Source organism: Chlorocebus sabaeus, chromosome 12, assembly GCF_047675955.1.
Source record: "Chlorocebus sabaeus isolate Y175 chromosome 12, mChlSab1.0.hap1, whole genome shotgun sequence".
Taxonomy (NCBI): Eukaryota; Metazoa; Chordata; class Mammalia; order Primates; family Cercopithecidae; genus Chlorocebus; species Chlorocebus sabaeus.
This window is the reverse complement of record NC_132915.1, coordinates 78,777,341-78,791,457: the sequence shown is the minus strand read 5'-3', so window position 1 is coordinate 78,791,457 and position 14,117 is coordinate 78,777,341. Positions and strand designations below refer to the sequence as shown.

Below are 14,117 nucleotides of genomic sequence, written 5' to 3'. Positions count from 1 at the left end.
GAAATGGAGAACTGTGAAGTTGTGTGGGATGATCAGCAACTGCAAGAAAGTAGCCAGGCAAGGTAGCACGTGCCTGTAGTCCTAGCTACTCAGGAGGCTTAAAAATATCTGTAATTTCTAACAGGAGATCATCTAAGAATCGCCGAAAAGCAGAGCGGAAGAAGCACAGCCTCAAAGAAGGCAGTCCACTGGAGGACCTGGCCCTCCTGGAGGCACTGAGTGAAGTGGTACAGAACACTGAAAACCTGAAAGGTATATTCTCAGTCCTGATGATTCCTGACCCCAAACAATAGTAAACAGGCAGCACAGACAGGCAGTGTTCAGTAGGTGATTAAGCTACCATTTTCCCAATTTGAGGAAAGATGAGAACTTTTAGCAGGAAGGGTCATGTCAGCACACATTCCTGAAGCAGCCCTTCTTAGCTGGTAACTGAGAAGCCTTCCTCCATTTGGCATCCCCCTAACTGAACTGGGAGAGATGCTTAAGCCAGGATAAAGAATTGTGGAACACTGCTTTCTGCGTGGGCCCCCCAGTGTGCTTGATTTTCTTTTTGTAGTACATGTGTTTAGTTTTGCCAGCATTTGGGAAGAAAAAAGATAATGTAGGAGAAAGGACCTGCAGTGGAATCATAGAAATTTTTGGCTTTGGATAGAAGCTATGGTATGATTCGGTCTATGGAGCTGGGAATATAACTTACCACTCTTTCAAATTTCTTCTCTCTAGATGAAATATACCATATTTTAAAGGTACTCTTTCTCTTTGAGTTTGATGAACAAGGAAGGGAATTACAGAAGGCCTTTGAAGATATGCTGCAGTTGATAGAAAGGTCACTTCCAGAAATTTGGACTCTTACCTCCCAGCAGAATTCAGCTACCCCTGTAAGTTTTCTCAAAGGCAGTGGACGATGTGCATGTTTTTCATCATTTTCATGGGTTATTATGTTCACACCCTCCCCAAGTCAAAAAGCTTTCCTGTTCTTAAAAACATAAGATGCCATAGTTAAATTATCTTAGATTTATGTTTAAGCTGTCAGTAAGATTTTATATTTGCCTGTAGAGTGACTAGTACACCTTGGCGTAGGTTAAATGGGCTGTCATTTTCCTTTCTGGGTGAAGCAGATGTCATGGAGAAAATGAGAGAGTCACGCAGTTGCTCCTGGCCTTCAGTGAGGTTGGAGTGGGGAGAGAGCGGGGAAGAGGGGATCGGAGACGGCCTCTCACTTGGATAGGATCAGGCTTTAAAGGGACCCCAGGCAATTGCTTTTCCTTTGTTTTATGAAAAATTTGACTTGTCACTTCTGTGTTGTTACGATGGACTTTGCTGGTTGTGTTTAAGGCTGAATCAGCTTTGTATCGCAGAATTCTAATGTATTGTCGTCTGTTTATTATTTATACCTCTGTTCACTCTCTTATACCTCAAGTCTATTGTTAAGAGTTTTTATTTGGATTCAAAAGGCTGGTATATAAGTCAAAATCTGGAAAGGAAAACAAAAGCCTACCTGTTATTTTATCACAGAATTTAATATATGGATTGGTTAAATAGGCATTAGAGGACTAAACAAGGCAAAAGGGAAATACAGAGGAAGGACACTGAGATAGTAACTATAGGAAGCAGCTTTACCCTCCGTGAGGGAACAGGAGGAGGAGTTGGGGATCATTAGAATTTAGGAGCCTGGAAGTGGGGCCCTGTAGAGCTGGCTTTTGAACCTCTGAGAGGAGGGTGCCAGCCAGCTAGTCCTGGCATTTCTGAGGGGGCTGGTTCCAAGCGTACAGAAGTAAATGGAAACTGTAAGGAACAGCTACTGCTGGGGGAAAAGCCAGCCAGTTGGGCCAGGCACAGTGGTGGCTCACACCTGTAATCCCAGCACTTTGGGAGACTGAGACGGGTGGATCACCTGAGGTTGGGAGTTCGAGACCAGCCTGCAGCCCAGCCAACATGGAGAAACCCTGTCTCTACTAAAAATATGAAATTACCCAGGCGTGGTGGCGCATACCTGTAATCCCAGCTACTCAGGAGGCTGAGGCAGGAGAATCGCTTGAAACCTGGGAGGTGGAGGTAGCAGTGAGCCAAGATCGCGCCATTGTGCTCCAACCTGGGCAACAAGAACAAATCTCCATCTCAGAAAAAAAAAAAAAGAAGCCAATCAAGGAAGAAATCTAGAAATCTTTTGTTTATCCTCCAGCTTTGTACTCCCCCTCTGGTGTTCACTGTAGGCAGGACATGATGGGAAGCCAACAGCAAGGAGGAATATCTTTCAGGTGCCCAGCCCCAGCACCACAAGCAGTGGATGGAAGGGTGGGTTGGAGCTGAGAGATTACAAATCAGCTCACTGTTTAGAAGCACGTATGTTTATCGTGTCTTGATTTCCTTATTTAGAAATGGGCATAAGACTTCTCTGTGTGCTTCAATAGAATGCTTTGAAGGTTAAATAAGAGGGTGAATGTAAACGCACTTTACAAACCATTGAAATAAAAGCAACTAGGAATCAGGACCCTACAACCTCTTGAATTGATTGTAATAGGTATTTCTTAGAAGAAATGTGATCATCATCTTCAAAACTGTAGTACTTTTGATGATAATTGGTTTTTGTTTTTTTTTTTTTTTTTTTTGAGACAGGGTCTCACTCTGTTGCTCTGGCTGGAGTGCAGTGATCACCACTCACTGCAGCATCTACCTCCCTGGGCTCAGGTGATCCTCCCACATCAGCCTCTTGAGTAGCTGGGACTGCTGGCACATGCCACAACACCTGGCTAATTTTCAAATTTTCTGTAAATTTTCTGTAGAGATGGTGTCACCACCATATTGCCCCAGCTGGTCTTGAACTCCGAGGCTCAAGCAGTCTGCCCACCTCAGCCTCCCAAAGTGCTGGGACTTAGGCATGAGCCACCGTGCCCTGCTTGAAGGTGATAATTTATAATACCACTCCCATGCCATCCCCTTCTGTCTTCTCTTCTGATCACACGATCACTTTAAGGTCTTATTTTATTTTATTTTTTTTCTTGCTCTGTCACCCAGGCTAGAGTGCAGTGGTGATGTGATCAATCATGGCTTGCTGCAGCCTCGAATGCCTGGGCTAAAGCAGTCCTCCCACCGCAGTCTCCTGAGTAATTGTTACCACAGGTGCACACTACCATGCCCAGCTAATTAATTTTTTTTGTAGACATGGGGGTCTTGCTATGTTGCCCAAGCTGGTCTTGAACTCCTGACCTCAAGTGATCCTCCTGCCTTGGCCTCCCAAAGTGCTGAGATTACAGGTGTCAACTGCCATGCCTCCCACATTAAGTTCTAAGACATCCATTTTATTATTGTGGTTTTGATTGGTGAAGTATGGTTGTGGTATGTGCAGGATACTGAGTGACTTCTCATGGCGTCGCTCTTGAGAGTGTGCCACCAAGGGTCTGCACTAACCAGGGGTGTGCCCAGAGGCTCGCTGCAGGCTTGACATTCCTGTGGAGTCTTGTGTTTTACCTGGAGCACATGTGCACAGTTTGCATTCTGCTCCATAGTATGCACGTATTTGTATTTATTTAACCTAAAAATGTCTGTTTCTCACAACTGTTTGCATATAATTGATACTCTGCGTATTTATAGCCTCTTGTACTGTTTCCCCGCTCCTCAGGGAGTGGCTTGCTCATTTGGAAAAGGCCAGGATATATCATTGTAGAGTTTCTTTTCTTTTCCCCCACCCCCTATCTTTACCTTGTTCTGGGAGAAAGGAGAATTAGAGGTCTGAGTTGCAGCTGGAGAAACTGGCAAATTAAAATCACATCAGGAAAGAGAGTTACTGTGCTTCACACCATACCAGTAGAAATGACAGGCTGTTTTCTGCTGGTAGGGATTTGGCCTTTGGTATTGGCAGTCTTGAGAAGTATTAGATAATCTTTGCTAATACAGTCTATTTTCTCCTTAGGTTCTAGGTCCCAATTCTACTGCAAATAGTATCATGGCATCTTATCAACAACAGAAGACTTCGCTTCCTATTCTTGGTTAGTATTTCTTCTCATTTAATATTACAGTACTAAGCAGCAGGACTATCTTTCTGTAAATATTGAGAAGATCAGCAGTATAAGGAGAGATTGTATACAATTTTTCACTACAAAAAATTGACTACAATTCTTCCTCAATTCTAAGACCACACCTTTAGTATGATCAGTTTCATGCTTCTAGCGGTGGGGGACCTGGTGTGGGAAAATTCAACATGACCATTGTATGTGTAATTTTAAAAAATATTTTATGTGGCATATGCTTTTTCATAAAGGCACATCACAGTTCTAGTTTCAGTCTAAACCATCTACATTTACATATATATCAAAAGATTCTTCTGAAGCATCATTACTGGCTGTTGGCAGTGACGCTTTGCATCTTGGGGGCATTTTCATAAACTTGCTTGTAAGTGGGACCTTTTTATTATGTTTAGAATTGACAGTATAATTTGAAGGCAAATCCAAAGAATATTCGCATTTTATACATATTTCCTGTTTAGTTATGCATGAAGTGTTTGTTGAGGGAGATGATTCTCAATTAGATTACTTATAGCCCTAAAAATTAAAAACCCTAAACGCTTTCTTTTGAAAGTTGGTTAGAAACATTTGATGGGTCAACTTGGGACTTTTGAGTATTTGCCCTTACTTACAGTTGGGTCAATCAAGCATTTTAGCTTTGTTTTTTTTTTTGTTGTTTTTTTTTTTTTTTGAGACAGAGTCTCGCTCTGTCGCCCGAGCTGGAGTGCAGTGGCCGGATCTCAGCTCACTGCAAGCTCCGCCTCCCGGGTTTACGCCATTCTCCTGCCTCAGCCTCCCGAGTAGCTGGGACTACAGGCGCCCGCCACCTCACCCAGCTAGTTTTTTGTACTTTTTAGTAGAGAAGGGGTTTCACTGTGTTAGCCAGGATGGTCTCGATCTCCTGACCTCGTGATCCGCCTGTCTCGGCCTCCCAAGCATTTTAGCTTTGAAAGGTGAATATTAGTTTCTAAAATAATTAGCAGTTTTAACTGCAGTTACTTGCATTTCTAGCATGTGACAGGCAATTTTCTGGAATTTTTTTTCACCAAAGTGCTATACTGTAATAGCATTTTGATGATGTTTGAAGTAGCCTGTGGGGATTCAAATTAAGTTTGACTTTAACAGCTTATGTTGCTACCAGGAAAGAGCAGCTACCTTCCATCCCAGCTCAACTCATACATCCAGACAGTAACTACTGTATTCCTAGCTCCTCTTCTGTCTGGAGAATGGCAAGGTACTTTTGGTATCAATTTCAACACATCCACTTATTCCTTTTTTTTTCTTAAAATTTTTTATTAAAAAAAAACAGATGGGGGTCTTAATATGTTGCCCAGGCTGGTCTCAGACTCCTGGTCTCAAGTGATCCTTCTGCCTCAGCCTCCCAAAGTGCTGGGATTACAGGCGTGTGCCCCTGTGCCCAGCCCACTTGTTTCTCAGATGCTAGGAACTTATATTAGACCTGAGGCCATTTGGTCATTGTTTATTTTGTGCGGTAGTGCAATCCAGTTGTGATTTCTGCCTCCTGTGTTCCTCGTTGCTGGCCTGATGCTGACCTTCAGGTCAGGTCAGTCCCACCATCCCCTGGGGTATTCTAGATGGCTTTCCCACTTCAAAGAGCACTTTCTTGTTTTCCAGCTGAGCCTTAAAGACACTCTGTAATATTTGAGAGCCCCTCATTATCTGAGTGTTTATTTTTACCCTTGTGGTTTCAAGGTTGTGTAGGAAAAGGGAAGTTCCTATAATTCAAAAATTGCCACTGATGAACTAATCACAAAATTAGTCCCCCTCAAATATTACTCAGCTCCCCTCCCCAGCTAACAGTAGTTGAGTATATTCGCACATCCCCACAAGCAGAATCAATGACTTGATGGGTCCTTTGTGATTGTTTCCTGCTTTGATGCAATACAGCACCATGCAGATCAGTTGCAAGTCTTACAAAAATTTAGTATTACATAAAATAGATTAAAATGATATTGGAAAAGTACTTGAATCACTGCTGGGTTGGACTCGTTGCAAAATAAGTGCTTCAAATGGTTTTGACCATCAAAGGATTGAGAGAGCTCCTTAGAAAAATTGCAAAGCCCTCAAGGTATTTTTATAAAAATGACTTTTTTGTGTGCTGTGAAATTCAAATATGGAAATGTGAAATATGTCATGTCCTGCTGTCATATAATTTGTCAGAATAATTACTTTCTTGCCCAAAAGTCTATACTTTGCGTTTATTTCAAATTAAGTCTGGAATCAAATATAGTTGTAGTTATGCCTAATTTTAAAAAATGAGATAGAGCACATTATTTTCATAACTAGTTTTTTTAAGATAGTCTTATTCCAACTTTAATTGCTATTTATGAAAGTATGGGCCTTGTTGACAGTGAATTTATTTAAGTAGCCTTTTTCCAGTATTGATATTCTTTTATCTTTATGGCACCATTTAGTGGAGTGAAATGTAAACAAACATAAAGCTGTAGTATTAAATCATAACTGCATAAAATTAACTGTAGTACATACTGCACTACTGTAATAATTTTGTAGCTACCTCCTGTTGCTATTGTGGTGGGTAAGCTCAAGTGTCACCAATATCTGCTTAAAATGCCATGTACCACTAATCATGTCCACATGAGCAGCACATGACAGTCTCCATTAATTGCATATGGCAGCGAAAAGTGATCTCTTGCGTTCTCATGTATTTTTTTATCATGTTTAATGTAATATCGTAAACCTTAAATTTAACACCATGAGAACTATAGGAAGTACCACAAGTGATGCTTTCAGGAAGCAGAGAAAAGTCATGACATTACAAGAAAAAGTTGACTTGCTCGATACGTACTATAGATTGAGGTGTGCAGCTGTGGTTGCCCACCATTTCAAGATAAATGAACCCAGTGCCAGGATGATTGTAAAAGAAAAGGAAATTCATAAAGCTGTCACTGCAGCTATGCCAGCAGGGATGAAAACCTTGTACTTTTTGCAAACGACCTTTTTATCTTGTATTGAAAATGCAGCTTTTATGTGGGTGCAGGATTGCTATGAGAAAGGCATTCCTATACAACTAATATGATTTGAGAAAAAGCACAGTCATTGTATGAGAACTTAAAGCAAAAAGATGAAGGATCTAAAGCTGGAGAATTTAATGCCAGCAAAGGATGGTTTGATAATTTTAGAAAGAGGTTTGGCTTTATAAATATCAAGATAACAGGAAAAGCAGCTCCAGGAGGCAGCAGCAAAGGCAGTCAGGTTTATGATCAGGACTGCTCTTATCTGTAAAGCTGCTAACCCTTGAGCCTGGAAGGGAAAAGATTAACACCAGATGCCAGGCTTTTGGTTGTACCACACAACAAGAAGGCTTGGACAAGGAGAACACTTTTTCTGGATTGGTTCCCTTGGTGATTTGTCCCTGAAGTTAAGTAGTATCTTGCCAGTAAGGGGACTGCCTTTTAAAGTTCTTTTGATACTGGAGAATGCCCCAGGCCAACCCAAACCCCATGAGTTCAATACTGAAGACGTTGAAGTGATCTCCTTGCCCCCAAACACACATCTCTAATTCAGCCTCTAGATCAAGGGGTCATAAGGACCTTTAAGGCTCATTACAAACAGTACTCTATGGAAAGGATTGTCAAACGTACGGAAAAGAACCTTGCTAGAACATAAAAGTCTAGAAGAATTACACCATCAGTGAGGCCATCATTGTTATAGAAAAAGCTGTGAAAGCCATCAAGCCCAAAACAATAAATTCCTGCTAGAGAAAACTGTGTCCAGATGTGCATGACTTCACAGGATTTATGACAGCCTATCAAGGAAATCATGAAAGAAATTGTGGATCTGGCAAAAAAAAAAAAAAAAAAGTGATGCATGGAGGATGTCAAGATAGGGTCTTGGAGAAATTCAAGAGGTGATAGACATCACACCAGAGGAATTAACAGAAGATGACTTGATGGAGACGAGTGCTTCCAAACCAGTGCCAGACAATGAGGAAGATGACATAGAAGAATCAGTGCCAGAAAATAAATTGACATTTGTTCCAAAGATTCCAATTATTCAAGACTGCCTTTGGCTTCTTCTACAACATAGATTATTCTATGATATGGGCACTGAAACTAAAATAAACTGTGGAAGGATTGGTACCTTAGAGACATGAAAAGCAAAAACATCAGAAATTATGGTGTATTTCTGTGAAGTTAGTGACTGAGTGTGCCCACCTCTGTTGTCTCCTCTTTAACCTCCCCTACCTGTTTCATCTCTACCGCCCCTGAGACAGCAAGACCAACCCCACCATTTCCTCCTCCACTTCAGCCTACTCAACGTGAAGATGACAAAGATGAAGATCTTTATGATGATCCACTTCCACTTAAAGAATAGTAAATATTGGCCGGGCGTGGTGGCTCAAGCCTGTAATCCCAGCACTTTGGGAGGCCGAGTCGGGCGGATCACGAGGTCAGGAGATCGAGACCATCCTGGCCAACCCGGTGAAACCCCGTCTCTACTAAAAAATACAAAAAACTAGCCGGGCGAGGTGGCAGGCGCCTGTAGTCCCAGCTACACGGGAGGCTGAGGCAGGAGAATGGCGTAAACCCGGGAGGCGGAGCTTGCAGTGAGCTGAGATCCGGCCACTGCACTCCAGCCTGGGCGACAGAGCGAGACTCCTTTCTCAAAAAAAAAAAAAAAAGAAAAAAGAAAAAAAAATAGTAAATATTGTTTTCTTAATATTTTCTCTAGCTTACTTTATTGTAGGACTATAGTGTATAATACATATAACATACAAAACATTTGTTAACTGACTTTTTATGTTGCCAATACGCTACCGGACAACAGTAAGCTATTAGTACTTGAGTTTTGGAGATTCAGAAGTCAAACATGGGGCCAGGTGTGGTGGCTCACACCTGTAATCCCAGCACTTTGGGAGGCTGAGGTGGGTGGAACGAGACCAGGAGTTTTGAGAGTAGCCTGGGCCACATGGTGAAACCTCATCTCTACAAAAATTAGCCAGGTATGGTGGTGCACACTTGTAGTCCCAGCTACTTGGGTGGCTGAGGTGAATCACATGAACCCGGGGTGTCAAGGCTGCAGTGAGCCATGATCGTGCCACTGCACTCCAACCTGGGCAACAGAAGGAGACCCTGTCTCAAAAAAAGAAAAAAAAAGTATGTGCAGATTTTTGACTGTGCAGCGGGGGTCCACACCCATAACCTACCTTCAAGGATCAACTGTAATTTGTCATGCCTGTATGGCTCATATGTACAGATTTGCTGCTGGAAGTTTATCATAAATAATACTGAAAAAGAAAATCCTTATATATACATATTTTCTCATATCTCTGCTTCCAGTATATGATTCCTAGTTAGAAAAGAGACTTAACAAATCTAAGTGAAAGAGTGCCTGGGAGTTTTAGGTTACAATGACAGGATCTTTTCCTAACCCTCTCTCTCCATTTCCTTTTTTTAAAACAGGGGCATCTTTATTGATCGATATGTTTGTCGAAGTTTCATCATAGTTTTTGTCCATTAACTTCACTTACTGAATATGTGCTACCACATTTTGCTATTCCTTAACAATTGTGATAGAATTTATATATAGTGAAATGCAGAGATTTCAGGTGTACAACTTGATAAGTTTTAATAAATGTATAGAGCCATGTAACTGCTGCCACCACCCCTCCCACCAGTTTGAAATACAGAACATTCTTCCACTTTGAATCACTGAGTGAGCATGCCTGAGGTTGAAATACAGTCCCTACTCTCAGGGCAAGACCTCCAGGCTGTGTTTGCTCTGACCTGGAGGTTGCAGGGGTAGCAGACACATTAACTCTGGCTCTGATGGTCTTATTGCTGCAAACCCCACCTGCCTAGTTTGTTTAGTTTGGAGTTACTGCCTCAGCGCCCTCCAACAAGGGTATGTCTGTCACAATTTCCCTTCCTTTCTTACTTTTAGATGCTGAGCTTTTTATACCACCAAAGATCAACAAAAGAACCCAGTGGAAGCTGAGCCTGCTAGACTGAGTGACCACAGTTAGGAGGGATCCAACAGAGAAGACCATTGCCACTAATTCCTGTTGTCCTACCACCCCTTGCTCTTTGAGGCCTGTCTATTGAGAACTGGAAAGAGTAAAATGATAACTTACCTTAGCCTTGCCAAGAACTTCAGCAGACAACAAGCAATTCTATTTTATTTTGTGTGTGCATCTTAATCATTAGCAAGACATTAAGCTTTAACCATTATGGCATCATTTTGTGAGAATGATTGTTCTTTCACTTGGGCTGTTTGAGAGCATAATTATGGTAATCATGAGATTAATGTTTCATGGTTTCTACCTCAAAAGTGTGAAGACAAGTAAAATAATGTTTCTAAATTGTATTATTTTATTGGAGGAGAAGATTACAATGGCTATTAGTGCTACATTTGGTCAAATGTAATCACTTAAATGGCTTCTTGTCACCTTAAACTAAAGCAGAATAAAAAGTATCCTTTGAAATTATAAGCCCTCCTTTGCTGACAGCTGCTATTTTGTAACATCTTACCAGGTCATGTGCTTTCAGTTATAACCGGGCTGAGCCTCCTATAATTACAGTGTCTACAGGGACTGTTTTACTGCCTGTGTATTTTCTGCTAGAGAGTTAGCAATGTTAGAGCTGGAACAGATTAGAATTTCTAAACAGTGTCATGCACGTTTGGTATGAGTGATCAGTGTGCATTGTATGGCGTGCATGGTTGTGAATTATTCTCTGTTCTCCAAATGCTGTTTCTTTAACTCAGATATTTTTGTTAGCGTCTAGGCCACTTCATTTATTTTTCTTCATGGTGCTTTACTGACTTCTCTTTTACTCAATTCTCCACCCCCCCCCCACCAAAAAAAACTGTCTCAAAATGAGAATATTTTATTTTTATGGTGAGTCTAGAAAACGCCCACTTCATTCTAATTAAAAATTCTTCCATGTTTTAAATATCAGAACCAGACCTTCCTTACTGTGTATCTTAGTCCATTTGTGTCTCTAAACAACCAGCTTTCAAAGGAACTAATAAGAGTGAAAATTCACTCATTACCACGAGGATGGAACCAAGCCATTCATGTAGAATCTGCCCCCGTGACCAAAACACCTCCCACTGGGCCCCACTTCCAACATTGGTGATCACGTTTCAACATGAGGTTTAGGGAAACAAATGCCCAAACTACAGCACTGTACATAAACAAACAGGAAATGCTGCTTTTGATCCTCAAAGAAGTGACATAGCCAAAATTGTGATTTAAGAAGCCTTTCCCAGTATAGCAGGGTGTCAACTATAGAATCAATCTAGGAGTATTCACTGTAAAATTCAACTTTTCTGTATGTTTAAACATTTTCACAAAATAATAGTTTTTAAAAAGAAGAGGAAGAAGATATACTTTGCTTTTGAAATCTACTTTTTGACTTATATGGATTTGCTGTAATTAAGTGCCCAATATTGAAAGGCTGCAAATACTTTGTAGCCACTCTTTGGCATGGGTAAATAAGCATGGTAGCTTATATTTGAATATATTATAGTGCTCTTGCTTTGGATAATTGTAAAGGGACCCATGCTGATAGATTGGAAATAGAAGTAAATGTGTTCATTGATAATGGTGTGAATTTTCCTGGACATTCAGGTTCCTTAAATAATGTATTGAAGCAGCAAGAAATAATTTGTTTGAATGCAAATTACTATCAATTACTGTTTCTGTCATCTGAGCAGGATTGAATTTTGTTCATTTTTAGAAGAAGCAGGCAGGAGGAGACCTTCCAAATTGAGGCAAAGCCAAGAAGAATTCATGGGGGAAAACCGAGTGTATGAGCAAAGGAGAGAACTCGTTCTCTGAGTGGTGAATGCTTAATTTGGGGGCAAGATTCTGTCAAGTTTTAGAAAAGTACATAACTTTGGATTCTGTCCCAAAGCAAGTTCATGCTGCAATAAGGTAAAACCTTCACTTTTCTTGATTCCATTGAGTCAGATAGCTTTGCTCAGATGCTCTAAACTTCAAGAGGGAACTTGCAGAAGACTGTATTCTTCAGTTCAAAGTGCATTTTAAATTAATGCTTTTTAAAAAACTGAGGCCAACTGCAGTGGATCACACCTGTAATCCCAGCACTTTGGGAGGCTGAGGTGGGTGGATTACAAGGTCAGGAGTTTGAGACCAGCCTAGCCAACATGGTGAAATCCCATCTCTACTAAAAATACAAAAAAAATTAGCCAGGTGTGGTGGTGGGCACCTGTGATCCCAGCTACTTGGGAGGCTGAGGCAGGAGAATCACTTGAACCTGGGAAGGTAGAGGTCGCAGTGAGCCAAGATCATGCTACTGTACTCCAGCCTGGATAGGATAAGAACGAGACTCTGTCTCAAAAAAAAAAAAACAAAAAAACAAACAAACAAAAAAAAACTTAGGAGCAATTTTTATATGCCTTTATGGATGTAGCTTGGTGCAATTTCTTAGCCCTGCCGCATATTTTAAATTAAATTTAATTATATATGCATGTAGATATACATACACATTTGAGAGATTTGTCATAGCAATAACTGAAGAGGGTGTTTTTAAAAATAAGTAAAACTGATGATGCTTAGTAACCTAAGGTGACTGCAAATTTGAGAAGCAAAATTAGATTTGTTCTTCTTCTTGTGCTGGTTATTGTACTCCCATATTATCTAGAAGCACCGCCTGGACAAGCCCTGGGGAGTCTTTGGCTCTTCTTTCTTGTTTGTCATATTTATTAGTAACTGGCTGCAAATAAGTGTTAAGAGCTAGGTAGCTGTACATATTCACGAGGCTGGAGATAAGGCAAGGCTAATTTGGTAACATTTGGCAGTGCTGAAGGCCTGCTTTGGATTCTCGTGCTTCTATGTTCTCTGTGCTCCCTGGGCCCTTGCCTGTGCCTGCACTGGGCTGCTCCACCACTATTCCTATTGGCTCTAAAGTCCCCAGACCTTTAAGAACAACAGTTCTTGGGTTGGTATAAAGGAAAGAACAAGGCTTTGGGCCATGTGTCCAACCCTCTTAGTAGTCTTGGACAAAATCACTTAGTCTCACTGAGCCTTGCTTTTCTTCAGTCTTGTGTGTGCCCATCAAGCTAAGCAGAGTTTCTCAATGGCACTGTTGTCATTTTGGTTCATGTCATTCTTTCTTTGGGTGTTGGGAGGTGCTTCCCTGCACATTGTAAGATGTTTAACGACTTCCCTGGTCTCTAACCCCTAGATGCCAGTAGTACATACTCCCACCCCTGTTATGACAACCACAAATATCTTTAGACCTTGTTAAATGTCCGCTACAGGCCAAAGTTGCCCCCACTTGAGAACTACTGTGCTAAGGTAAGTTCCAAATACTTAGTAAAACTATCGCTTTTTTCTGAGGAAATTCTCTTTTTCTACGAGGGCATGCTTGGGAGGATCAAGTGAGAACATTTATAAAGTGCTTTGAAAAAGACTGCACAATTGCTCAGCCTTCAATTGGTATTTTTTCATTTAAAAATGAACATTGAGGCCTAGGAAGGCCTGGAGACGCCCATCCTCCAGAACCACCTCCCAACTCTCCTCTTCATTAACACCCTTGCCTTTTTAGGGATCTGTGACGTGGGGTTCATACATCCCAAAGGGATCGGTAGATAGAGCATATCTCTGTATGATAGGTTTCCTCTGTAATCATACACTTTATTTTACACATTTAAAAACATTATTCTAAGAAGTGGTTTATGGGTTTACCACCCTGCCAAAGAGGTCCAAAGGTTAAGAACTAACCAGACTTCAGCTTGCACATCAGTGAATGATCATGGGTTGACAGTAGAGCAGTTTGGGCAGAAACTGAGGTAAAGATGTCTCTCTCTCTCAGGTCAGTGTCCCCAACTCCTGATTCCTTGACAGTCCAGCATAAGGCTTAGTCATCCGTGCTGAACCATGGGAACCTCACATGCCCCTCTGTGGCTCTCTCTCTGCCGATACCAGCCAGATACTCTTACTCACCAGACCTGGATCCAGGGTCAGGTCCTTTAGGCCTTTCAAGGCTGTGTAGGCAAACCTGGAACCTGTGAGGGTGGCTCTGGAGGGCTTCTCCCTGGAGATGGTGGAGGTGCCAGCTCTCCTCTAAATGCAGAATGCGTGCCTTTGAGTGCCTGTGTAACTAA

The 14,117-nt window shown here is 41.4% G+C and overlaps 1 protein-coding gene across 3 annotated transcripts in view; it reads left to right on the top strand.

Moving 5' to 3' along the window:
* Positions 1 to 11,848, top strand: part of ELP1 (elongator acetyltransferase complex subunit 1) — a 67,087-nt gene extending 55,239 nt beyond the window's left edge. For 2 of the 3 annotated variants that reach the window (XM_007968482.3, XM_007968483.3), the window contains exons 34-37: positions 125 to 252; positions 724 to 878; positions 3,911 to 3,986; positions 11,726 to 11,848. In XM_007968482.3, coding sequence (XP_007966673.1) covers positions 125 to 252; positions 724 to 878; positions 3,911 to 3,986; positions 11,726 to 11,826 — 460 coding nt within the window. In that variant the 3' untranslated portion in view covers positions 11,827 to 11,848. Of the gene's footprint in view, positions 1 to 124; positions 253 to 723; positions 879 to 3,910; positions 3,987 to 9,926; positions 10,474 to 11,725 lie in introns of those variants that run through there. The other variant, XM_007968484.3, reaches the window with a different exon arrangement.
* The last annotated feature ends 2,269 nt before the right edge of the window (positions 11,849 to 14,117 follow it).